The sequence below is a fragment of the Dendropsophus ebraccatus genome, chromosome 9, assembly GCF_027789765.1.
Source record: "Dendropsophus ebraccatus isolate aDenEbr1 chromosome 9, aDenEbr1.pat, whole genome shotgun sequence".
Lineage (NCBI taxonomy): Eukaryota > Metazoa > Chordata > Amphibia > Anura > Hylidae > Dendropsophus > Dendropsophus ebraccatus.
Window position 1 is genome coordinate 62,703,358 of NC_091462.1, and position 26,756 is coordinate 62,730,113.

At 39.6% G+C, this 26,756-nt stretch overlaps 1 protein-coding gene across 1 annotated transcript in view; it reads left to right on the forward strand.

Annotated features, from left to right (window-relative positions):
• COL3A1 (collagen type III alpha 1 chain) overlaps positions 1–26,756 on the forward strand; it is a 56,265-nt gene that overhangs the window by 2,210 nt on the left and 27,299 nt on the right. The window contains exons 2-6 of the mRNA XM_069983508.1: positions 20,364–20,563; positions 22,024–22,083; positions 23,767–23,895; positions 24,433–24,513; positions 25,118–25,171. Of these exons, the coding sequence (XP_069839609.1) occupies positions 20,364–20,563; positions 22,024–22,083; positions 23,767–23,895; positions 24,433–24,513; positions 25,118–25,171 (524 nt within the window). The remainder of the gene's footprint in view (positions 1–20,363; positions 20,564–22,023; positions 22,084–23,766; positions 23,896–24,432; positions 24,514–25,117; positions 25,172–26,756) is intronic.

Consider the following 26,756-nt stretch of genomic DNA (forward strand, 5'->3'; position numbering starts at 1 on the left):
TGTGCACTATTCCTTTATTTATTTCTGAATATATTATTTTTTTACAATTATAAAGCACAACTCTTAGTATATAATGTGATGTAATAACATTTTACTTCTATTATTACTTTATTTCATTATTTGGTTAATATAATTGAAATGTACAGCGTACAATGTACTAGTGTTTCTAAGTAGGACATTATGTAGGCTTTCTATGGAGAATATCTTTCAATTGGTGCTTGAGCATTTAAGCTAAACGGTATGTCAAGTCAATTCAGTCAATAGCTTAGCAAGGAAGCAATTTAGTATTTTATACTAATATGTTGTAGAAGTTTCAATAACCTAAACATTTCATGGGTATTTGTTAATTGTTGAATATTATTGTATAAACAAAGACTTCTTATAAAAACAAAAGGCCAAACAAATGATTTTCTCCTGGGGAGGGGTGTATGGGGTCCCCCGAACAACCACCAACATATGATGTCAGTGATCATAGGGGTCCGCCAATGATGGAAAATCACGGCCATGCCCATTTGTCTAGAGAGATAAGCCACAGCGAGATCGCTCTTGTTGGGGCTTATCCCTCTCCTGATGATTAGCCTATATAATGCAAAATGTTCCTTAAATAACATTTCTCACCATTACATGGAAATAACAATGCAGCAAAATTATGGTGAAAGCCAAACATTGTAAAAGCCACCCAGTGGTCACAGCAGAAAGGGAATGGTGATTTAGAAAGCTCTACAGATGAGAAAATGGCCGCCTATTATGCAACATCTATCACAGAATGACTTACAGTCCTCCACAAAGAATAGTGTCTACTCTTTGTAGTGTTGGGTGGTGATTATAGGTATGATGACCAGAATGCTGGGGTATGGGGAAATCTACAGAGGAGTACTATTGGGTTTTTACAAGACACCAATGTTTTTTATAAACAAATAATGACATTCACATGTAAATGCACCATTCTACGGGTGGAGATTTTGTCTGAGACTGAAAATCAGTTCTCTTCACCTGGATGCAGCTCACCAGCAAATCAATGGCTTTCTTAGGGTATGTTCACACTTTGCAAATCAGGCAGAACTTTCCGCGGCGAAATCCCGCCATGCTCAGTGCGTCATTGCCCGTCTATGGGAGAGCCGCGGCTCTCCGCTCAAAGAAGTAAAATGTAACTTCTTTTAGCAGAGAGGGGAGGAAGCGGACGCGCCCGACCTCTAATTCACTCGCTGTAGGACACTGAGCACGACGGGATTCTGTGTCGGAGAGCTCCGTCACGGAATTCCGCCATATTTGCTCAGTGTGAACATACCCTTACATGTCTGCAGCAAAATTTGCTACAGGTGAACCCGCCCCAATGCTGGGCATTATACAGACAGATTTTTGAATCCATATTGCTTCCACAATTCTAGGCCTGACTTTGGATCTGATGAGCCAAACTGCAATGGCAAAAATGCAATTGTAATACGCTCATGGCAGATAATTTTATATAGCAGTATTTTGGACAGTAGTTTGCATAAGTCAAAACTAGGAGTAGTACCTACATAGAGGAAATACTATAAGGAAAACATTTGCAGATCTTCTGTGTTTTGGGTCAACTTCTATTTACACATACTGACAGAAATACTGCCATTTGAAAGTGTCTTTATTCAATGATCTTAGCTGGTAATAGAACAGTTTTTGGTAAAGTGCTGTCAACATGAATATGTATTAGTTGCTGTAAGTACTGACACATGCAACAGCTGTCAAACATATGAGGAAATGGAGTCATTTTATGATTTATATTTACAAGGTTTGCTGGTCCTCTGAAGGGTGAGTCAGTGTCCAATGACTGCAAATGTCAGATTCTTCTTTCAGATATTCTGTAAATTATGAACACCCTAACACTTAGACGTCTATCTTCAGACTATGTCAGGATTGGGCTCACCCTCCTGCCTCCTGGCTCCGGCCTGCTGGCACTGTCTGAGACATCGTCTGTTTCATGTCAGCCTGACAATGGAAAACATGAGATAAGTCAGGCCATAGACATTTGTTAACTGTAATTTGGAACATTGATTTTGGACGTGAAAATTTGGCTTTGTTTACTGAAAGTGAATGCCTTACAGATTAGCTAAGAAACCATTTCCATTTTCCATAATTTATGTCCTTAAACAAGGCTTGTGTTATAAGAGAATCCAAAAGTAATGTCCTGTTTAGCATTCAGAAAACTTTTGAGGAGGATGCATATGAAACATGAGCACTAAGAGATCTAACATATCACAAACTCTATGGGTCACCCAAAAAGAGAAAAAGGTTTCATTCCTTATGCACATACATTGATTTTGTAGACTTAAAGGGGTATCCCAGAGGGATTAAAAAAAAAAAACACTGGTACCAGAAAGTTCTACAGATTTGCAAAAGTTCTATTTAAAAATATCAAGCCTTCCAGTACTTATCAGCTGCAGTCTCCTTTACAGTCTGACATGGTGCTCTCTGCTGCCACCTCTGTCCATGACAGGAACTGTCCAGAGCAGTAACGAATCCTATTAGAAAACCTCACCTTCTTTGGAGATTTTCTGTCACACATAGAGATGGCAACAGAGAGCACTGTGTCAGACTGGAAAGAATACACCACTTCTTGCAGGATATGCAGCAGCTGAAAAGTACTTAAAGGCATATTTACCATTTCTAAAAAATATATGACTGTTTACACTTGTACTTCTTATAAGGTTTCTATTTCTTTGAATGTATATCTGATATATCCAGTAACCCTTTAAAAAACATTTTGTGAAGGACATCTATCATATCTCCTGGAAAAGTTGAAGCTATGATGCCAGAGTGATCACAGTCAAGTACCTCATACCAGATGTAAAATCCAGACCGCCAATGTTCCAGTATTATTGAATAGTGTTTGTTGCAACATAGATCTCTATAGGGTTGTTAGTTTTGTTCAATAAACACACAAATTCCCTATCTGAAAGATTTCCAAGGTTCTCTATGTGGTCATGGTTTTAGAGTCACTTACACACATTATTTCTTAGTATGCCTTTATATATTACTGTTAGTGTATATTTACGCTACTGTCTACATTCTGACTACAGTTCAGTCTATGACTAGCTGAGCACATCTTGAATCCTTTGCCCCAGGGTAGATCAATGGTTATGATTTGGCAGAACATTGTAATTGTTGGATTTCCTGTATTATAAATGTACCTTAGCTCACGATTACCGTAATTATGCGTACCACATGTTGTGTCATTTAGGGATAACCTGCATATAACAATCACATAGTAACTTGGATCTTTTCAATTCAGCCTGTCTGTGTGATTAAAAGTATCAGGTTTTAGGTTACTGACTTCATGGATTTAAAGTCATATCTGCTTACCAATGACTTTCACAGGGCTCCTCAATACCCGTAAATTGATTGTCTCAACATATAGACCTCATGGTAGAGGACCCTGTCTGGGAACCTCTGTCCATGAGCCTGAACAGAGAGCAGGGTAAGTTTTAGACTTAATGTGGCCCTGGGCAAAGTTGAATGTGGGGCCCCAAATGCTGAAATATTGTGGCAACAATTTAAGGTCCCCATACACTTCAAACTTTTGTTGGTAGTACGCACTGCTCATGGTGGATTTCAGCTATCTGTGTAAGGTGTATGGGGCTCTCTGGACAGTCCTCTGACAGATGATGCCAGTGGACATAGGGGGTTGGACATGATGGAAAATCAATGCCCAACCTCTTTGTTCTCAGAGAGACAAACTGCCATCAGATCTGTCTGGCTGTGGCTTACCCTTCCAATAGGGGAACGCTCAGCCATGCCGGACATTCCTGTCTACTGTCTATTGTTCAGCCAACAGTTATTGAAAGTATATGATACAAAGATATATACTACCTGATCACATTCCCCGGTGTCCTCAGGCCTTGTCAGTGGGGTTCCCCATCACTGCAGCTGCAGCTCTCACTTCTGGTCCCCTCTCTGAAGAGACAGGCTGCTCAGCCAATCACTGGCTGACAAGGGACAGTGTTGAGCCCAGTGATTGGCTGAGCTCTGTGTATTAGGGTCCTTAGTCACAATTAGTCAGTTCAGAAGGTTACATGCCTGGACTATTGTTACATGCTAGTGTTGTAAAAGACTGACACACAACAACTAGTTATATATTGTTTAAAAAAATATATTGACCACCGTATAATGACTCAACACACTATATATAGTCCAATATTACCGTCATAGAGTGACCACCACATAATGACTAAATACAACCTTATTTTTCCTGAATAAAACACTGTATTGTCTTAGTGACATCATATGTATATATATATATATATATATATATATATATATATATATATAATATATACACACACACACACGCACACACACACACACACACACACACACACACACACACACACTAACACATTAATGAAAACACATTATACAAATCCAGGACATCCAGTACACACTATACACATGAGCATGTGACGCATACTACATTCATCCATTCTACACCTACATTCATACACATTAAAACTACTCATTACTTATACAGTATACTTACTACCTCTAGCAGCATGCTGGGTGTAGTGGTGCACCCCCCTCATGTTCCCTGCAACAGCAGGCTGTGATCCTAACACTGCAGCCTTCTTCCTCATCGTCCCGACTGCTGTAACATTACACCAGTCGCAGCAGAAGGACGGAGGTCACAGCATGCAGGAAGAAGAGCTGGAGGGCAGGAGGGGGTTTTAAGGGAGCACACACTGGAAGCGCAGCGTCCTGCAGCCTCTGTATATTTCCTGATAGCAGCAATTAGCTGTAGCCAGGGCTTATTCAAAGATGTCGCAGGAAGCTGTCAGTGGGTTCCTGCCTGTGACACATACTGTCACACGGGGGGTGGGGGCCCTGGGCAATTGCTCTCTGCCCTTACTGAGAGCAGTTAGTAAGCAATGGCTCTGGCAGACCCGGGCAACTTTAGCAAAGTTTAACAATTTTAGCAACTTTAGGCTGCCATTTTGGTTTAAAGAGTACCTTTTGTTACAAAAAAAACCCATGTCAGAATAATTGATCGGTTGGGGTGTTTGAGTTGGGGATAAGTCCACACTGCGTTCGTTTCACTCCCTGCTCTATGTCAGTCCGATTTGGACAACCCCTCTTTATTTTATGCAGCGGTCCAGATCACATACCACAGATCTGGGAGAGAACGCGCTATGCATAGATCCTCCCAGCTTAATCTCCTGATTGCGCTCTGAACACTCTGTGATATGTTAAAAGTTTTTTCTAATGACAGGTATGTTTTAAATTGTATCTTTTTTAACATTTACAGCCAAACTTCTTTAAAATTCAAGTGTAAAGCACGATACACAGGTTACATAATCAACAGTTATAATCAGCCCGTTTTCTGGCATCAAAAAGTTTTTTGCAAAATAAGCCATTTTGTGCTAAAGTTTATGCAGAAGATTCATAGAATCAGGGCCAGACTGGCCATCTGGCAGTTCTGGAAAATGCCAGATGGGCCTGTGCCCTCTATGGGCCACTCTTCTCACAACCAGTTAATCAAGTATTGTTCTGTTTCACGCAAATCAAGGCTAAAACTGAAGCGGGAAACTGTAATGATGTCATTAACAGTTCACATGTGAAAGAGGAAGAGGTAATAAAAAGTCAGTAAGACAGCTTTGTTAAAGGAGAAGCCTGGCGAAAATGTTATTAAAGTATTGTATTGCCCCACCAAAAGTTATACAAATGACCAATATACACTTATTACGGGAAATGCTTATGAAGTGTTTTTTTCCCTGCACTTACTACTGCATCAAGGCTTCACTTCCTAGATAAAATGGTGATGTCATGAACCGACTCCCAGAGCTGTGCGGGCTGTGGCTGCTGGATGATGGCAGAGGGACACTGAGGGTACTATCGATAATCGCTCCGTGTAATAAATACAACGATCAGCCAATGACAATGATCATCGGCTGATCGTTGATAAAGGTTTGAACCTATAATTGTCGGGCACCGACCGTGCATCGCTATGTGTAATAGCAGTGCATGGTCGGCGGCTGAGGATATACATTACCTATCCAGGCTGCAGGGCTCCTCTTGCGGTCTTCTCCCCAGGTCCCGCCTGTCTCAGCTAACAGGCCGGTCAGCCAACCACTGGCCAGGACCGCCGCGCCAAGTGATTGGCTGAGCGGCCTGTCAGCTGAGACAGGCCGCTCTGAAGCTGGAGTGCACGGGGCCTGGGGAGAAGACCGCAAGAGGAGCCCTGCAGTCTGGACAGGTAATGTATAAAGTTAAGCAAGGGCTGCAAGGACATCGGTAACGATGTCCCTGCAGCCCTTGTTAAATGATAATCGGCCCGTGTAATAGGCCCAGTAAATGAGCGCCAATCTAGCAGATCGGCACTCATTTACAGTAATTATTGGGCCTTCATCGGCCCGTATAATAACACCCTAAGGGAAAGAGGGCCTGGAGGGACACTGAGCATCCCCCTGTCATCATCCTCTCCAGCAGCCACAGCCCGCACAGCTCTAGGAGTCGGGTCGCGACATCACCATTTTATCCAGGAAGTAAAGCCTTGCTGCAATGGTAAGTTCTCCTTTAAAGAAAAACAGGGTCACAGAGAGCCTTCATTCTATGTCATTCTATGTCAACATTCAAAGCCAACATTCTATGTCAACATTGTAAACCTACATTTTATGTCAACATTTTAAGCCTACATTCTATGCCAACATTCTAAACCTACATTCTTTGTCAGCATTGTAAACCTACATTCTATTTCAACATTCTAAACTTAAATATTAAGTCAACATTCAATGACAGCATTCTGTCACGTTAGAAAGTTGACATAGAATTAAGGTTTAGAATGTTGACATTGAATGTATGTTTAGAGCGTTATGTCAACATTCTATGTCAGAATGTTGGCATACAATGTTATCATAGTATGTTGTTTTTGAACCTTGACATAATATATTTAAAACCTACATTGTATGTCAACATGCTATAACAGAATGTCAATGTCATGTCGTTTTATATTGTTTTCATAGAATGGTGACATTCTAAGCAAACATTTTAATGCTACATTCTATAACAACATTCTACAGTATGTCAGAATGTAGTATTAGAATGTTGCCATAGAATGTCGGCATTCAATGCTAGCTTAAAATGTTGACATATCATTCTAAACTTGCATTCTATGTCAACATTCTAAGCCAACGTTCTGTAATATTCTAATGTTCTTATGTGGGCTGATGGGGTAAATTATTTACTTGAGTTGATTTTTGGTCCCAGTCCAGCCCTGGATAGAATCCAATCAGATTCTTTATTTACATGTTTTTTTTTTTAATTCTCAGAAAAATTAACTCTGGAATCTGTTTGGTTGCTGTGGGAAAATGCTCCACTGTTCCTTTACACAAGAAGTATGGCCTTCCATTACCTAGCAGATTTATTATAATTTATGCTTGAAATTGATGTAAGTTAGGTCACAAGTCTAAGAAGCCAGTCTTATTAAACCCCCCCTATACAGTGTTGTACTAGGGCTTTTGTGGCATTTGTGGTGTTTTGACATTGTGTGTAAAGGAACATTAAGCTTTCAAAAAGTTATTAACATGTCTTAGGATCAAATTTTTTGTTAGGTAGGAGAAGGCCATGTGAAGTGCATTATCACCATGTGACCAAGATGGTCTTATAATGTAAGTCTAGGGGACTGTTTCAGGTTGTATGCACAGAGAGTGACACACAGGTCTTTAAAAAGAAGCATGCTCTTAGTATGGCATCTTTCCTAGCATTTGAAAAATGGCAGTTAAAAAGCATTATCCAAAATAAAAAAAATATATTATATAAAAAATGGTAAAAATAACCAAAACTTTAAAAACTAACTAACATAGTTAGTGTGATGGGGTTACTTACAAATGTAATTATGTATAATCATCTCTAAGTTCTTTTAGTGGCTTACCACATTGCTCACCATGGTGTACCAAGAATGCCTCACTATGCTGACACAGTTGCATCACTGAGACCTTACAAGGTACATATGGGGACACATATGGTGCTCATTCCAGCCTAAAATGCTGGGGGCTCTGTGCAGGCCAATAAAGCATAATATATATGCAGTTTTTTTTCCTGCAAGCATTCTTGTACATGTCTGGTAACATTCTGTATTGTCTTTCTGTATGTATTACTGTTTATGGTCATTACTTATTTTCATTATTATGAAAATAAGTTATGTGGGACCTGGAACCTGAATCCATGGAAAAATTGCCCAAAATTTATTAGTGTTGTCATAAAAACTAATCTAGGCATGATGGTATACTTCTAATACAGTCATACAGTTATCATGAAATATGAGGTACAGTTAAATTTATCATGATCACGTTACTACTACCAGCACCACCACACAGTGCCTGAATAATACCACTATATTGTTACTAAATAATGAACACCAATATTTGCCCCAATACAGTGAGCATATAGCGATAGATACTGTACCTTCTCTACAGTGACATTCCTCTTGATCTCTCCCAGACTACCATGATGATTATGCCTGATCTTCACTTGCTTCTGCACAGTTTCTGTCCAGATATCTTTGGGCTACTTCACGTCTCCATGACCTTCTTTCCAATTTCCTGCCCTCTACAGGGAACTTAAAATGACCTTGTCATGGATGCACTTCCCTGGCAAGTGGCAAGGCGAGTGTGACTGTAAAGAGGTATTTACTCTAATTTTGCACTCACAGTAGACCACACACTAAATTTAACATGTACACAGCAAAGTGGTACTTTCCCTCTTCAAGACTATGGGCATATTTAGTGCCAATGACATTTTAAGTGTCGCTGTCGTTATAACTTTCAAAATCTAAATCAACAGTAGATGTGATATAAAGCAAGTTTGTAATTTACACTCATTATTTATTTATTTTCTTTCTAGTAATCAAGGAAAACACGGCACTTCCTGTGTTTACTTAATTTTTTTTTTAATTTTTTTTTAGTTTTTCAGAGTCTTAACACAGGAAGTCCCATGTTTCCCAGGTAATCTTTGCCCTCACAGAGAAGGCAGTCATTTGGTTGATGGAGACATTGAGCAGTGACAGTATATACTGGCCAGACATCATGGGAGACATTTTTGAACCTTGCTCCCATGCTCACAGGTGTTAATCATGATACAAATCTACACATGTTAGAAGAAGGTGAAGATTTGTTGCACTGGGCACAGGGACAGGTGAAGGGCCAGCTGGTTTTACTAAGAGGCATGCACCTCTTAGTGAACCCGTAGAGGGAAAAGGGTTTTGACCTATTTTAAGACCAGGTCTTAATGAATGTCCCCCAATGTGTTTAGCCTCTTTTTTTCAACCAGCACAAGACTAAAAAGATGTCTTCAGGAGACTGGACCTGGATTAAAGATAGGTATAGTTTTATAGAAATGGAATACAAGTACAGTATTTGCACCAAAGCGCCTTGTAATTATCTCCTGGAAGGATTATTTGTCCTGTGTTTTTACCAATCCACACCAAACACAAATGTTAAATAGCAATTGGTATTTTAATTAAATGTAATAATCTCCTCTAAGGGTACAAACCCACTTGACGTTTTTGTTGCGTGAATCAGTCTTAAAAATAAGCAGGCAAAACGCAGGTTGGCTTTATACAATTGTTCTGCGTTAAAATACGCAATCGCATATTTTTGAAGCGTGAAGCTTGTTGTTAGCAAAGCATCAGTTGTTAACAACCTGTGCGAAAAACGCATGTAGCTTCACGCTTCAAAAATACGCAATTGCGTATTTTAACGCAGAACAATTGTATAAAGCCAACCTGCGTTTTGCCTGCTTATTTTTAAGACTGATTCACGCAGCAAATACGTCAAGTGGGTTTGTACCCTTAAGGGACTTCTTGGGGACAGCTAAACACACATCTAGAAGGGGTAAGGTTAGGGTTAGGGAGACGATTAACAAAAAAACCCACGTAAGTAAAAACAAGGGTCACCTCATTACATACAACACACAGTTTCCTCTTTGTGTGCCTTGTATCTACCACACATAGTGGCCACCTCAAAAATGATGTGTTTACAAAAAGTAATGAAGGCTCAAATACCACATGTGGTGCAGGAATCTCTGCTAAACCTAAAGTATGAAGCTAGCTCAGCACAAACAGTGATGCCTCTGAATCACTGCTCATTTACTGGAGCTGTACATGGCCACAGCTCCAGTACGTCACAGGGCTAAGGCAGGTCAGAGTACACGTGACCTCTTTTAGGGTCATTTTACACAGGCAGACGTGTGCCCTATTCAGTAAATCAGCTTTAGATATAGGACTCCTTTACCTAGTTAAATTATTGTAACAGACGGGCCTCAAGAATGATTACTGGATCATTTGTGTGGTCCATCACTTTTCTCTTTGTCAGTAGAACATCTGCAGTGTCCCATTGGAACCTTGGCAGGCACTGTGGTTGGGTGTCACTTGTCCAGTGCCTTGTTACATAAAGTTTTAATGTTTAAACTGTTTTATGCCAGATTGCACTAGTATTTTTTTTTTTTTTGCTCTACACCATTTATAATAATGAAACTGTAATGTAAAAGGTATGGCTATGAGCAATGAAGGGTTAACACATGTATCCACACTGTTAGAAACCTAACAAAAGGGAGAGAGGATCATTCCCTCTTGGAGTCTTACTACTACTAGGAACAGGAAGTTTAGAAAGTAGTAGTAGTAATAATAGTAGTATAGAATAGAGTAAGCCTCTCTTTCTGTGAAACTGGATGTGGAGTTCAGGACAGCTTAGGGCAACACTATGTTCTGCTAAGAATACATTATAGGACATTATAAGACATTATAGGACAATACATTATAAGGGCCCCATAGTCAACATTAGGACCCAAGTGGGCTTAAAGCCAGGTATACCGTGTCTCTCAAAAAATAAGACAGGGTCTCATTTTTTCTCTAAAAAAAAAAATAGCTAGGTCCTATTTACAGAGAAACACGCTATGCCTCTACACTGTAGCCCCACTCTATGCGGTAGATAACCGCCATACTGTGTGTCCCACTGTTGTTAGGCTTCTATACTGTAAGTGCTCAGATAGGCCTCCATACTGTATACCTCCTGTACACCTCCCTACATGCTATATACCTCCCTCCTCTCTCTGTAGTTCTTTACCCATACTGTATACATCCTCCCTCAAGGTAATTTCCATAATTTATAGCTCCCTCCCCCTCTGTAGTTCTTCACCCATACTGTATACATCTCCTCTCTGCAAGTAGTCCCCATACTTTATACCTCAGCTCCCCTCTGTAGTTCTTCACCCATAATGTATACATCTCCTCTCTGTAAGTAGTCCCCATACTTTATACCTCAGCCCTCCTCTGTAGTTCTTCATCCATACTGTATACATCTCCTCTCTGCAAGTAGTCCCCATACTTTATACCTCAGCCCCCCTCTGTAGTTCTTCACCCATACTGTATACATCTCCTCTCTGCAAGTAGTCCCCATACTTTATACCTCAGCCCCCCTCTGTAGTTCTTCACCCATACTGTATACATCTCCTCTCTGTAAGTAGTCCCCATACTTTATACCTCAGTCCCCCTCAGTAGTTCTTCACCCATACTGTATACATCTCCTCTCTGTAAGTAGTCCCCATACTTTATACCTCAGTCCCCCTCAGTAGTTCTTCACCCATACTGTATACATCTCCTCTCTGCAAGTAGTCCCCATACTTTATACCTCAGCTCCCCTCTGTAGTTGACCCATGCATCCTCCATCCCTACTAATTCATATATCTCCTACTGTGCATCTTCTTACTACTCCTGTCTTACATGCAGCTTGTGTTGAGCAGATGGGGGCAGAGCATAAAAAGTTTGGTAGAGATTGGCTGATGCTCAGCACCCAGTGTGAGGGATCTGGTCAGCTGACTTTAACTGAGGCTTATTTTTGGAGTAGGGCTGGCTTGCTGTGCTGATCCGGCCAAGGGGCGAATCGATGCAACGGGAACAGTAGTCCCGCCTCCAGTGCACCAAAATATCCAATTAGCGTAAGGATTAAACTGCTAATAGCATAGAAACATTCTCTTGTTCTTCATTATAAGTGACAAAATACTTTTTCCTCATCTCTACAAGTGAAGTACTATACCACACTGAATGATGATGCTCCACGCTGTATGTTTTTCAGATGTTCTTTAGTATATACTATACATACTAAGCTTTACTAGTCAGATATCCAGCATAACTTCATTCTTTGAAATAAAATAAGGCATCATAAGCCCAAAAAAGTACTGTATTATTGTGTGCACCTTAACCATCAAAGTTTTACAGGCCTACAAAGTACCATTAAAAAGTGTAAAGCCTATTTTTTCCCTCATCTTGGCACTTATTGGTCCATATGTATGGAAAATGGCAGAATGAAAAGCTTGTAAGTGCTTTTAAATCAGTTCATTGTGTTAAGGTACCTTTTGATCTGCTTTGTGTGTTTCATTTCTGTACCAGAGCCAACCAAATCAAACATTAATAAAGAGGTAGAGGTTTTTTGGATAGCCATGTGTCTGCATTGGCATTAAAACATCATTATATATCAGCTTGCAGAAAACTATAATACACCACTCCAATACCTCTCACCACATTATACTGCCATTTACCAGCTGTGGTTTATTTTCAATATCGTCTTAAAACATACATATAAGTTTCTCTTATATGAAAAGGTGTCTGTCGAATACACTGGCTGCTAGGTAATTTGATCTCTACCATATGTATGTCTGCACTATCACGGCACAACATGATCTGCTTGTGTAGAAACACAGAAAGGGAGAAAGATTGTCAGCAGAAGAAGTCCACATGGCCCATCAAGTCCATTCTTATATTATATGTTTATCCAAGGCAGGTTAATGCACTGTAGATTTACCTACCACATTTGCTGGAAGTTTGTTCCAAGCATCTACTACTCTTACAGTAAAGTAATATTTTTTTATATTGCTTCTGATCTTTCCCCAACTAACCTCAGATTGTGTCCCCATGTTCTTGTTTTCAGTTTCTTGTTAAAACATTTCCCTTCTGGACCTTATTAAACCTGTAACATATTTAAAGGCTTTGATCATATCGCCCTTGCCCATCTTTCCCCCATACTACACCTGATAAGTTTTTTTCCTGAAGACAGCCCTTCATTTTCCTACCAAAATGAATAGAAAGCTTGCTATGCTCAGTATGAGAACTACCTGCACAGTCTACAGAAAAGATTTAAACATAAAAAAAAGTTTACACCACCTGGTGACCAGGGACTGTACTCTGATGTGTAAAACCAAAGTCTAAACATTTGGGCACTGTACACACTTGGACATAGGTCTATGTTCAAGAGGTAACTATGTGAACAGTAGGGGCCTAGCAATTGAAAGGAGCTACTGAGGTGCAAGGCAGGTGGCTTTAGCAATAGTGGTATAAATGCTTAGGCAGGATGGGCTGTGGCAAAAAGCTGCCTCCCAAGGCCCCCCAGTGGCACAGATGGTATGGCCGTATCTTAACTGACCATCTGGAGGACTGGTGGTGTGGCTCAGTCATGTGGGGGCCAATAATAAACCACTATATAAAGTTATTGTTACATAACTATTTAAGAGAACTTGCCCCCCAAGAATAAGCTGTAACCGCCAACTGTATTGTACCCACAGAAAACTCAAGCTTGCAGTGTGTGCACAAAAGTAAAGTCATCTGTCTTTCATAACAAAGAAAAAGCATCTCTGACACTCTTTTAATATGTTATCACTTGCTTCTTAGCAACACACTGCACTCTGCTAACTGCAATTTACCAGTCTTACCAGTCACATGCAATTAAATGAGTAGACAAAAAAAGAGAGAGAAAATGGTACTTGCAAGCACAGCGCCGTCCCAAAAAATCCAAGTGTACGCCAATATTAATGCAAAAATTGCATTTATTTTAACCCCTTAACGACCGCGGGTGTATATTTACACCCTACAGTCGGTAAGGACGTTCAGAGCGGGGCCACGCGGCGGTCGCGCTCTGAACCGCGGTGGTCCCGGGTGCCGCTTGTAGCCCGGGTCCACAGGTATTAGCAGGCACGGTCCGATCGCCGTGCCCGCTAATACAGTAATTACCGGACGCAGCATCATCCCTGGTGTCTAGTGGGGAGATCGCTCTTCCGGGATGTTATCCCGGAGGAGCGATCTCCGTAACTGAAGCCGGCCGGGGACCGCTCCAAGATGGCGCTGTCCCCGGTTCGGCACTCGTTTACTTCTGGCTGCAGCAGCCGGAAGTAAACGAGTGCCTTTCTCATGGATCTCTGCAGCATATCTATGCTGCAGGGATCTCTATGAGAGATTAAAGCACTTATACTAGAAGTCCCCTAGGGGGGCTTCTAGTATAAGTGTAAAAGTAAAAAAAAAAGTGTTGTTATTAATAAAAAGCCCCCTCCCCTAATAAAAGTCAGAATCACCCCCCTTTTCCCAGGTTATTAATAAAAGTAAATAAATAAATAAATAAACAAACATGTTTGCTATTGCCGCATGCGTAATCGCCCGAACTATTAATTAATCACATTCCTGATCTCGCACGGTAAACTGCGTAAGCGCAAAAAATCCCAAAGTGCAAAATTGCGCATTTTTGGTCACATCAAATCCCGAAAAATGTTAATAAAAAGCGATCAAAAAGACGTATATGGGCAATCAAGGTACCGATAGAAAGATCACATCATGGCGCAAAAAATGACACCTCGCACAGCCCCATAGACCAAAGGATAAAAGTGCTATAAGCCTGGGAATGGAGCGGTTTTAAGGAACGTATATTTGTAAACAATGGTTTTAAGTTTTTTACAGGCCATCAGATACAAGAAAAGTTATACATGTTATATATCGTTTTAATTGTAACGACTTGTGGAACATATATAACAAGTCAGTTTTACCCCAGGGCGAACGGCGTAAAAACACATATCCACTTTTTCAATTTCACCACACATTGAATTTTTTCCTGCTTTTGCAGTGTACTTTATGCAAAAATTCAGCCTGTCATTGCAAAGTACAATTAGTGGCGCAAAAAATAAGGGCTCATGTGGGTCTCTAGGTGGAAAAATGCAACTGCTATGGCCTTTTATGCACAAGGAGGGAAAACCGAACACGCAAAAATCAAAATTGCTCCGGTCCTTAAGGGGTTAAAAAGTACAAGGTTTACATTTACGTTATGACGCACTGTTCTGATGAAGGGAGACTGTTAACCTCCTAAAACGCGTAAACCTTGTGCTTTTTACAATAAATGCAATGAATTTTTCATTAATATTGGCGTACACTTAGATTTTTTGGTACAGCGCTGTGCTTGCAAGTACCATTTTTTCTCTCTTTATTTGTCTACTCACTATCATACGGGCCAATTCTGCTTGGAAGTATCCCGGTTGTGGTACATTCGACTACAGTCCCTAATCTTAGCCACCTCCATTCCTTACGGATCTTCGGTTACCCCTGTGGGGTGATATGCATACAGCCCAAGGGGCTTGAAGGTGGGTGCAATCTTTTACTCTTCCTTTTCTGGTTCTACCACGGTGAGACATGAGGCGCCGGTGCCCTGGTATTTTTCTTTTTCATTTTCATGCAATTAAATGGGTATGGGCAAATGGGTATGTTACATATCACTATTAAGTCTCCTTGATGCCTATTCTAATGCATGTTATCACTAGAACAGACATTATATGTGGGGAAGTTGTCTGTGTCCTGTAGTGCTGCAGGAGAGATATCTGCCAATTACTACTCTCTCTGCTACCGCGCTCCTGACACAGACAGCACCCCATGTGTAATAGTCGTATAGTAATTTACACTAAAATAAGAAAACTTCAGAAAAAAATGCCAAAAAATGTGTATTTTGTTTAGCCCAAAAAACACAGTGCAAAACTTGTCTGAGGGAAACCTTAGCTGGGATCAGGGCTTGAGCAGCCCTGCAGTTCCCTACTCAGCCATCATATCAGAATATAAATCAGCCTCATTTACATTCAGAAGCTGCCCTGATGCCTTGATCAATACTTGCTGTTCCCTGGTGTTGGTTGGCCATGATCATGAGCTGTTTTCCGCTTTTGTTAACAATGTTTTCATTACCCAACATGTTTCAATTCACAGACAGCAATCAGAAATCTTGGGATTAATGATGAAATTAAATGTAAAATTTAAAGGAGAAGGCTGGCGAAAATTTTTATTAAAGTATTATATTGCCCCCACAAAAGTTATTCAAATTATCAATATACACTTATTACGAGAAATGCTCATCAAGGCTTCACTTCCTGGATAAAATGGTGATGTCACGACCTGACTCCCGGGGCTGTGGCTGCTGGAGAGTATGATGGCAGAGGGATGCTCAGTGTCCCTCCAGTGCCCTGTGTCCCTCAGTGTCCCCCTGCCATCATCCTCTCCAGCAGCCACAGCCCGCACAGCTCTGGGAGTCGGGTCGTGACATCACTATTTTATCCAGGAAGTGAAGCCTTGATGCAGTAGTAAGTGCAGGGAAAAAAAACACTTTATAAGCATTTCCCGTAATAAGTGTATATTGGGGATTTGTATAACTTTTGGGTGGCAATACAATACTTTAATAAAAATTTTGCCGGACTTCTTCTTTAAGGACAAAATACTTCATTATACAGTGATTAATTAATAAAACTAGAAATCCCTTTCATTAAGAAACTAGGCAAAAGATTACACAATTTAATACTCCATTCAATTTGCAACGGCAGCTGTTTCCAGGAACACATGATTCTTTATAATTACACATTATACATAACATTAAATACTGCCAATGTTTTCCCATGAATATATTTAACAATTTTCTAGAACTTTCTTTTTAGTGTATCTACACAGAATATGTTTTACCATTATGTCATGCGATTCTGAGAAACAATCCCCATCTGTTCACAATAGGGATACACTAAATAAACTAAATCAGGGCAGATGAAAAAAAAAATCCCCATGTAAAATTATTCTGCTCTGCACAATCTGCCAAAAACAGCAAAAACTGAAAAGATTTTTTTTATGTTTCTCATATCTTGTTTCACTTAAGTTCAAATGAAGAATAAAACGCAATTCATTATAGCCAGATGTAAGAAAATTCTAGAATGCTGTCAAACATTGCCCTCTGCTGGTCAAGGCCGTAATTTACAAGACCTATGTATTTCTAGTTAATTATATGTTAATAGTTGTTAGTCTGTTAATGTTTTATACTGCGCAGTTGTTATATTAGGTACATAAACAACCATATACAGAAACATATATGAACAAAGAGCTAAAACTTGTAATGTAACATGCACTTTGGTAAACACATAATTTACTTCTCATTCTTATATGGTTGATCATCGCTAGTCATGTTTTAAGGAGATGCATTAGGCCCTCAAACCCACAGCTAAGGCTTTTTGCCCAGCCAACCAGTGCACAAATCTGTATGATAAAACTACCTTTTTGCCTCTTACCTGTTTAAGTCTCCAACGTATCTAGATACATTTGTAACATTATACTGGCCTTTAATAAATTATCTACATTACATAGTTTAGCATCATTTGTAAAAATAATATCATATATTAAATCATATATTAATGCGACTAGGACTCAAAACCTAACTGCAAAATTATGTGCAACAGAAATAAAAGTTGTATCTAAAATCAAGTAAAATTCTTCTTTTAATTCATGGTTTGTGAGCCTCATGTTTAAGGTTTTACACCATTTGGGCAGTAGCGTATGCATAATCCCTAAACTCTACTAGTTTATTCCCTCTAAAAATCAGTTGCAGCATGAATTAGATGCTATAGTGGTGTCCCACCTAAGCAAAGGACTGACTCATTTAACCTATCAAGACATGCTGAACCCCAGCAGTTCTGTGATACTGGTGGCTGTGATACACAAAGGTGTTTTTATTTTTTTTATTTATGTTGTCCATCCATATAAAGGAATTTCTGATTGGCTGTCCCCTCTAACTGCTGTAGTTACATTGTGTACATGTGACTAAACAGAATTAAGTTTAAAATCTCCTTTTAGAGAATTATATTCTAAAAAAAAAAAAAAATACACACAATCTCCAAATATTTTCCTGTAAAACCAAACCGCTAAAAAACTGAATTCAAAAGAAAGCTTTGTGTGTGTTGCCAAGGATCTGGATCAAAAAGTACTTTGCCCTAAGCTATGACCTTGTAAACTCTTCAATGGTTGTAATGTGAAAAATAATCCTGCTCATCAAAGCTGTATAATTAAACACATAATAAGTGAGGTTTGTTACAATTCCATTTATAGTTCCCATAAAGTGACTGTCCTATCTAGTCAGCTTGAAGTGACTCTCCCATGTGCCAAGACCACATGTATTTATTTCCTGTCGCTTATATAAATACATGTTGCTTACATATTTCAATATGATCTGCTGCAGAGGATTCTGTGTTAGGGTGGGTTTAGACTACAGAATCTGCACGGATAAGTTCTGGCAGATTCCTTCGCTCGTTCCTGTTCGCGGTGGTGAGCCTTTCCGCCGGCTCCATAAACCATTCTATGGCTGGGTGGATTTCACATTCCGCCAAAAGAATTGACATGTCACTTCTTTCGACTAATGTGGAATTCACCCACCCATAGAATTGAGTTTATGGGACGGGCGGAGATGCGTGCCGCCTCGAGCGGGTACAGGTGAGGGAATCCGCCGGAACTTATCCGCGTGGATTCCGTAGTCTGAACCCACCCTTACATCCTTTAGTCACATTTATATCTGCAGCATCAAATCTTCAGCAGAAACTACGTGTAAATGTACATGAACATGTAAGAGTAAGGTCACCTCTGCGTTGGAGCTCTGCTTGGAGAGCTCTTGTAGCAGACTGGAGTGGGGGAAATTCAGGGATGAGAGAGAATCGCTGAACAAATAATATTTAGACCGAGTGGCAAGCATATTACCTCTCCTGGGGTAAAACTGCCACAGAGCTTAAAGAAAGGGACTGCACCGAGGTGTTAATGGTTGGTGATGATGAACCTTGTAGTTCCCCTGGGGCTTCTCTATTAATGCTCCCTGAGGTGATGGTGGAGACGCCCTTGATGTTGGTGCAGAGTAAAGAGGACAACAGGGAGTTGAGGTCTTGAGGTGCAATAGCGACTTGAGATACATAACATATACTGTCTCTCTCTGTGGTACCTTCCAAAATGGCCGTTGGCCAGTGATGGGTGACTTGTGCTGGTCAGGAGATTTGTGCATTAAAATGGGTTCACCCTTTTTAGTACTGGCAGTGAACCACAGACCAGTGGCATTGAAGTCTTTTTAGGGTTATCTGGACTGGGCCGTAAGCCACAATGTTTCGGATCCCAGAGGATACTAAGGGTAAGTCAATGAATTGCCCCTCAGAGTAAAATACCTTAATAAGTAAAGATGAGCAGGCTTTCTCTCTTGTTAATAATAATAATAATAATAATAATAATAATAAATAAGCTCCTTGGGTCAACAACTTACATCTGTCCCACTAAGTAAAGTTCATGACATGAAAGTTCATTAACATAACCACAGCCTCCCTCAACTACGCAGACTGAGCACAGCTGAGCTGTCACAACTGCCTTTTTAAAGGGAGCTCATTAGCGTGGCTCCACCCACTTTCTAGATGTTTCTCCTAGCTGATGTAATACACTAAGAGGGCACTTGGTGGTGCTGTTACCTAAGTGCTTGAATGTGGTGTATGTGTACATCTGGTGACCTATATCCACCTCAGCTCAACTCTATAACGCATATTGAATAAACATATTAATTACATATTAATAAACTCAACCCAACCTTCGAAAAGCTCAACCTTGGTACACTGTCCTCTGTCACAGAATCTGTTTAGAGGGGCCCCGAGCAGACAAAAAACAAAAAAAAAGACGTTGCAAGACAAAATCCTGCTGGGATGGGAAGCTTTGTATTTGTGGAGTGAACAGAATCTGAGGGGGAAGGCCTTTAAATTAGATATATTAGTATTAACTAATAAGCACTGCGGAATCTGTTGGTGGTATACAAATAAATAGTATTTTTATTATTATTTATTTCTTTTTACAGGTCTGAATGACAGGGAAACAGTGAGCTGCTGCATATGGCTGATGATACTCAAAACCATTTAATTTATCCTAAAACATTTTCATATTGTAGCCAGGTAGAATTATTTCTGCATCATCATGGGCCAAAATCTCGGCCTCCTGTAGAAGCCAACAACCAAGGCAGTGTGCCTATCTTTACATTGTGGTGTAGACACATATTACAAGATGAGCGCTGCTGCATAGCTGCCGTGTTGTTATAGCACTTGTGGGTCTAACCAAAGCAATGTCTGGGTAGTAGCCAGAGAAATACAAAGAACATTTCTGTCTGAATGTAGTGACTTTAAGAAAACATAAAAAAGTGGTAAATGTTGGGAAAATGTTACACCACATGAAAAAATCCTCACTTAAAAATTTCAAAAACTTCTGTTTTTTTATGTCTTTGCAGCCATAGACGGAGCATGTACACATTTTGGACAAGTTTATGCTGATAGGGACGTCTGGAAACCAGAACCTTGCCAAATCTGCGTTTGTGACACTGGATCTGTGCTATGCGATGATATCCTCTGTGACGAAACTGAGCTAGAATGTGATAACCCTGAGATTCCATTTGGAGAATGTTGCCCAATCTGCCCAACTGCACCAAGTGTATGTATTTGTTCTAGAGGAAAGCCCATGTCCCCTGATTCACTGAAAGAGTTTCCTTTCTATTGCTACACACCACATTCTATGTACATTATGAAAACACGGAGTTAAGAAAATTAGTGTTAGTCAAAGCAACCAAACATATAGGGGAGAATACATAAAAGAAATTGTGAAATGTATTTTGTTAAAAAAACGAAATTATTTCCCCTTTTACAATTCACTTTTACTTATAATGAAAAAGTAAATAAAAATAATAATAATAAAAAAAATATATATATATATATATATATATATATATATGTGTGTGTGTGTTTTTGAAAACTCATTTTTTTCACTGTAGTGAATGTTATGTTAGTGTACACAAGAGTTCAGGATCCTGTAGAAAGATCATGCACAGGTCAGACTTTAAAGCTCAATGCCGGCACTCTGTCATGTGGTGCCCGTGGATAGAGTCACAATATATTCACAAAGGTTCCCGGCACTCACCAAGGCTTGCTTGCAAACATGCGTTTATTTACATGACAAGGTGCACACAGGCAGTGGATTAAGGCAACTTAGCTGAAACGCGTTCTGCCCTGCTTTATTGTGTGCACCTCGTCATGTAAATAAACGCACGTTTGCAAGCAAGCCTTGGTGACTGCCGGCAGACTTTAAAGCTGGACATATACAGGATGAGCCAAAAGTCTCAGGACAACCTTTCATTTGTTAAACAAATGGGAAAATGACAAATCTAAATAGCCCAGCAAGTAATGTGTGAGGGGGCTATCTTTTAGGCTATGTCTGGAAAATGGCCATCATATTGAAAGCTGCCATATTGGATAAAACACAGGTTTAATGGGAAGGTGGTCATGTATAGCATATAAAACTAGGGCAGAATTGTCTGAGAAATTGATTGCAGCTATCAGGTTTGGAATATCTCTTGTGGTTCAAATGTTATCAACACAGAAATTGCAACAATAACCAGGAACATTCCCTGTGATGCACAGCTATTTGATGGGTTCAATGTGCTGTTCATGGTACCAAACAGAGATGAAGTCGCTGGATCCAACTTTTGTGGCAACTTTTGATATTGACATATTGATATATTGCTAATCTGATTCATTTGATCGATTTCTGACACAAAACTAAAATCAAATCGATCAGACATCCCTGTTAAGCTGTCCAAACACATTAGATAAAAGTCATCCAAATCTGCTGATTTCAATAAAGCAGAAGATTGGGGTTCTCCTAGCCATTCCCATGGTAAATGATGGGGGACATACTGTAAGGATCAATCCACTGCTACTGATGTCTAGATTCCTCTTCCCATTGGCCTGCTTTAATTCAGTCAGAATGTTGATTTCATCTCAGGTACAGTATATGATTTTCCATTGCATTTTTACATGACCCTTATAGAAATATAGATATTGAGCTTTACTACAATTATAGTAGCTTTATTCATTGGTCATTTTCTTCATATGCAGCCTACCCCAGATGGTGGTAAAACAACCCAAAAGGGGGATCGTGGACCCAAAGGTGATCCTGTAAGTATACTATATATACTATATACTATATATAACATACACTGACATGCTTATGCTGGTATTTCCTATATGTAATTCAAAAGCTTTATAAATACTGTTTTCTGATTACCTACTAGATTTGAAATAGAATAAAAACTAGAGTAGTCATTTCCAATATCTATACTCTGGAAAACCTCTACAGAACAGGGATTAGATGAGCCTAAGGAGTGTGAGCAATAAGGGGACCGAACAAATAAAATGATTTCCACTACAGGGCAAATACAGGGTTTATAAAGAGGTTTTTCAAGTTCGTTGGTGCCGGAGAGAATAAAACTTCCCTGATTATATATCCATTGGTAACATTATTTCTTTTACATAAGGTAGTGTCAGTTTTCTTAATAGTATTCCTAAAAGCTATGCAGTATAATATCCCTGTATGAAGTCACTCACCACCTATTTGCATCATGTTGTCTATCAGCACAGAAGCATATTATGGCACTGTATTAACAAAAGTTGTACAGAGCTGTAAAAGTGGCATCCATATTTTACTATTGCGACTCTATTGTACTATATAAATTCAACAGAACAAAATAAAAATCTTGTTATGTTCCATCAAATGCAGCACTGTTTTTCAGGGCGAATGTTTCTGTATTTTTGCCCCATACAGAGAAGTATACATAGACCTTTGTAGAGTCATGGGATCAAGTGTGTAACCACAGACTGTATAAGGTCTTAAGGCCCTTTTACACCAAGCGATTATCGACCACACTGGCCAATTGTTGGACGTTATGGCTGATAATCACTTAGTGTGATAGCTACAGTTAAAAGGTAACAATGAGCCGACAATGAGGATGAGGATGACGGCTGATCCTTTTTTTTAAACATGTTGAAAATTTATTCAACGATAACGACAGTCTGCTGCCCGTCACTCCGCATAATAAGAGCGGCAACAGCAGACCACAGATATCTCCTATGGGTTCCCCGTACGATCTAAAGATCATCCGGGGAAACCCCCCCCACACACTTACCCGCTTGCTTTTGATGTGTGTGTGTGCCGGCAGCGGGCGGGGAATAAGAAGCAAGCGATCTGACGGGTCAGCGCTCGCTTGCTCCTCACCATCGGCCCATGTAATAGGGCCTTTAGTTGACATAAGATTTATCTCCCTTCTAGGATAATAAGGAAATGCATTGCTATCCATTAATTTGTGGAAATCACATAAAAAGCAAAAACATTTTGTTTCCTTTCAATAAATGTCTAAAATTGTATGCGCTATAGGAATATCAGAATATAATCCAGTAGTTTAGGTATTGAACAGAATGGTAACTTTTACCTTGTCATCAAAACTTGCAATACACAAAGAATGTCCATCACAAAGCTAATCTCCGCACAAAGTATGGATGGCAAGAAACCAATGTATAAGTATATGTCCAAGTCAGAAGATATAGTGATACAGCACCAGTTAAAACTACTAATATCTATATAAAACATATTAAAATCCAGTAAGGAGCTTGGGATGTGTTGGTGGTTCTCTGAACTGTGCTTAAACACTACACCTGCTGACATATTCTTTTCTGCTTGCTGCTCGACAAGTCTTGAGAACCTGCAGTTAGACTTAAATACTCGAAGACCACATGACGCCTTATATTTATGTGTTAAATAGGTGAAGACCTCTGCTAATATTCATACATGTTTTTTCTCCATAGGGAACTCCTGGCATTCCTGGCCGAAATGGTGATAACGGAAATCCTGGTGTGCCCGGTCCACCTGGTCCTCCCGGCCCCCCTGGAATCTGCGAAGGTTGTGCAGGTGGCTCAGCAAGTGGTGGAGATGTGGTAAATACATTTTTTATTGTTAAATTAACTTCTGTTCATATTTGCAGTGACATCTTTTTTCCAAGACGCTGTTGCAAAATCTGTGTAATTTGACAGGAAGAATACCACTTTTTTCAGAGCTATTTTACCTGTTAAACCAAAAGATATCATTGGAACCTGATGGTTTTTAATTACCTAAATATAGCATCACTGTATATTCATAAAGGGGGCTGGGCTAGTGGGGTGGAACGGAACAGTAGTCGTATTCCCAAGTGCACCAAAACATCTAATTTATATGTCAACTAGAGTAAAGATTTAGGATGAAAGTAAGAAAATTATTTTCATCCTAAGCGTTCTGTGCACTATGGAAACATAGCTGCAGGGTTTTCTAACCTGCTGTTAGTTTCCCTGTAAATTTTTCTAATGTCAGTGTAGGAGAAAATAAGTACAGATAGATTGTAAAACTGATGTAAACAAGGATAGAGAGATAGCCAGATAGACAAAGCGATTTTAAAAAACACACATAAATAACTCATGCTGGGATTTTTTTTTCTACAGAGCTACCGTCCTCAGTATGATTCCAAGTCTGGATATGACTTTAAATCAGGATCAGGTCAACTTGGCGGTCAAATGATGCTTGTAAGACAAGTTTTAATTTTTCTCTAGAGACTAATTAACACATTTAATTTGCAGAATTAAGTCTATTTGTTTTACAGTCAAAAATGTCACAAAATAATGTGTGTGTGTGTGTGTGTGTGTGTGCGTGTGTGTGTGTGTGTGTATGTGTGTGTGTGTGTGTGTGTGTGTGTGCTCATGTAAATGCTCACCAGGAGGTAATGCTACCATAGATCAGAATTGTTTTTTTTTATTATTATTATTCAGCTCTGTGCTGCACCTTTGCCACAGTTACCACGATTTACAGAAACTAACCTGTATAAACAAGTCTGGAATTCTATACAGACGTCTTTCTTATTTATTCTCTAATGCAGTATTGTTGTAGATGCGTGTTATAGAATCCAATTCCTATAGTACTATTGTACTTCAGAGAAAAAAATGCTTATATTTAACTTTATTCAATATCCTATATGAGTTAATGATTTTAAGAAATGCGAGCTGACTTCTTAAGATAAAGACAGGCTCCACACATTCTCTGTAGCACACATATAGCCGTACAGTATCAGGATGTGGTCTAAATTTTAGTTGTAGCAACTATCTCAAGGTTTTAAACTGACTTTTAATTTAGGGCGCACCTGGACCTTCTGGACCACCAGGGCCTCCAGGACCAGCTGGCCAACCCGTAAGTTGATATCCATTTTTACTTTTATTCTAATTATATGTACATTATATATATATATATATATATATATATATATATATCCATAGATGACCAATCAGTCTTAGCAATGACACCAGCATATCAAGGTAATACTCTAGGTAAACAAGGTAAACAACTATTACAATGACTCTACAGATGCAGTAGATGCAGTGAGGACTGCTGAAAATTTTGACTTTCTAGAATAAAGTTGCTATAGGTAGAAGGAACATACATTTTTTATGTTTTACAGTATACGGCCATGTTCACACAATTTAAGTTTTGTATTAATCACAGCCATTGTTGCAAGTCGACAACAACGACTTTGATTAATACAAAACTAACGTGCATTGCAGTCTGAAGGGAATCCCGGACAAAGAGTATACAAATAGTATACACTCGAGCTGGGAACCCTAGCGGCCGCACTGACATGTGAGTTTTGTGCGGCCCCTATTTATTAAATAGCGGGTGCACAAGCCTGACAGGTCACACAATGGAGAGCACGGCTCTGGCCGCACTCTCCATTATCGGCTATGGTGAATTGGGATGTGGGCGCACACGGATCCACCCGCAAACTAATTCAGCGCAAATGAAGATCATCCTGACGGTACCCTACGTCCGGCTGGGATGATCTTCACTGAAAATAATACTGATTTTAAAACAGAAAAAAAATGAAAACATTCTTGCATTTCTGAAGCTATTCAATTGTGAGAAAGACATAAAACGTAGACAACAGAGTCATAGCTACAGTACATTGGTTGGCTTACTTTATGCCAATAATGTGCACAAAAATCTTGATACGTAGCTTCAAACCACACCCCTTTACCACTAAGCCACACCCCTTTTACCATTAGGCCATGCCTCTTTTAGATGAGGTGCAAAAAATGTCTAATATATAATTAAGAAAGTAAGAAAATTAATAAAATATTAAGTCAAATTTACAACCGACTAACCAATTTTTATAGTCATAACAATAATAATAGCACAGATGCTGTCGTTGCTCCACTAGTGCAGTCTCAATGACAGCCGCCCCGAATTCAGCACTTCTTATTTTCTGTCCTAACACATAGGAAATGCCAGTTCAACTATTCAGTAGCTGAGGTGGATGTTAAATTAAAAAACAATATTTCTTCAAAGAAGCACATTTAAGGTAGCTTCACACACACCGTATCGCAGCGGATTTTCTGCAGCAGATCCGCAGCTGATGTGATCTAAATAACTGAACACAGTTTTAAATCTGCACCATCAAATCTGCTGCGGCTCTGCTGCGGATCCGGTGTGTGTGAAGGTAAAGGTAAACTAACAGCATGCAGAAGACTGTACACATCACTGCAGTTAAATACTCATAAGGAGGCAGCAGGCAGATGGAGCAGGACAAACTGGTGTAACTGGTGAGCCAAACCACTTAAAAGGTCTTTTACACAGGCTGATTATTGGTCAGGGGCATTGCAAGAAATGCTTCTGCGAGTGATAATTGGCCCTAATAAAAGGGACAGTGATTAGCTGAGAATGGGGAAAATCAGGGCCATAATTACCACTATATCAGCCATAGTGGCTGCTACAGAGTCCG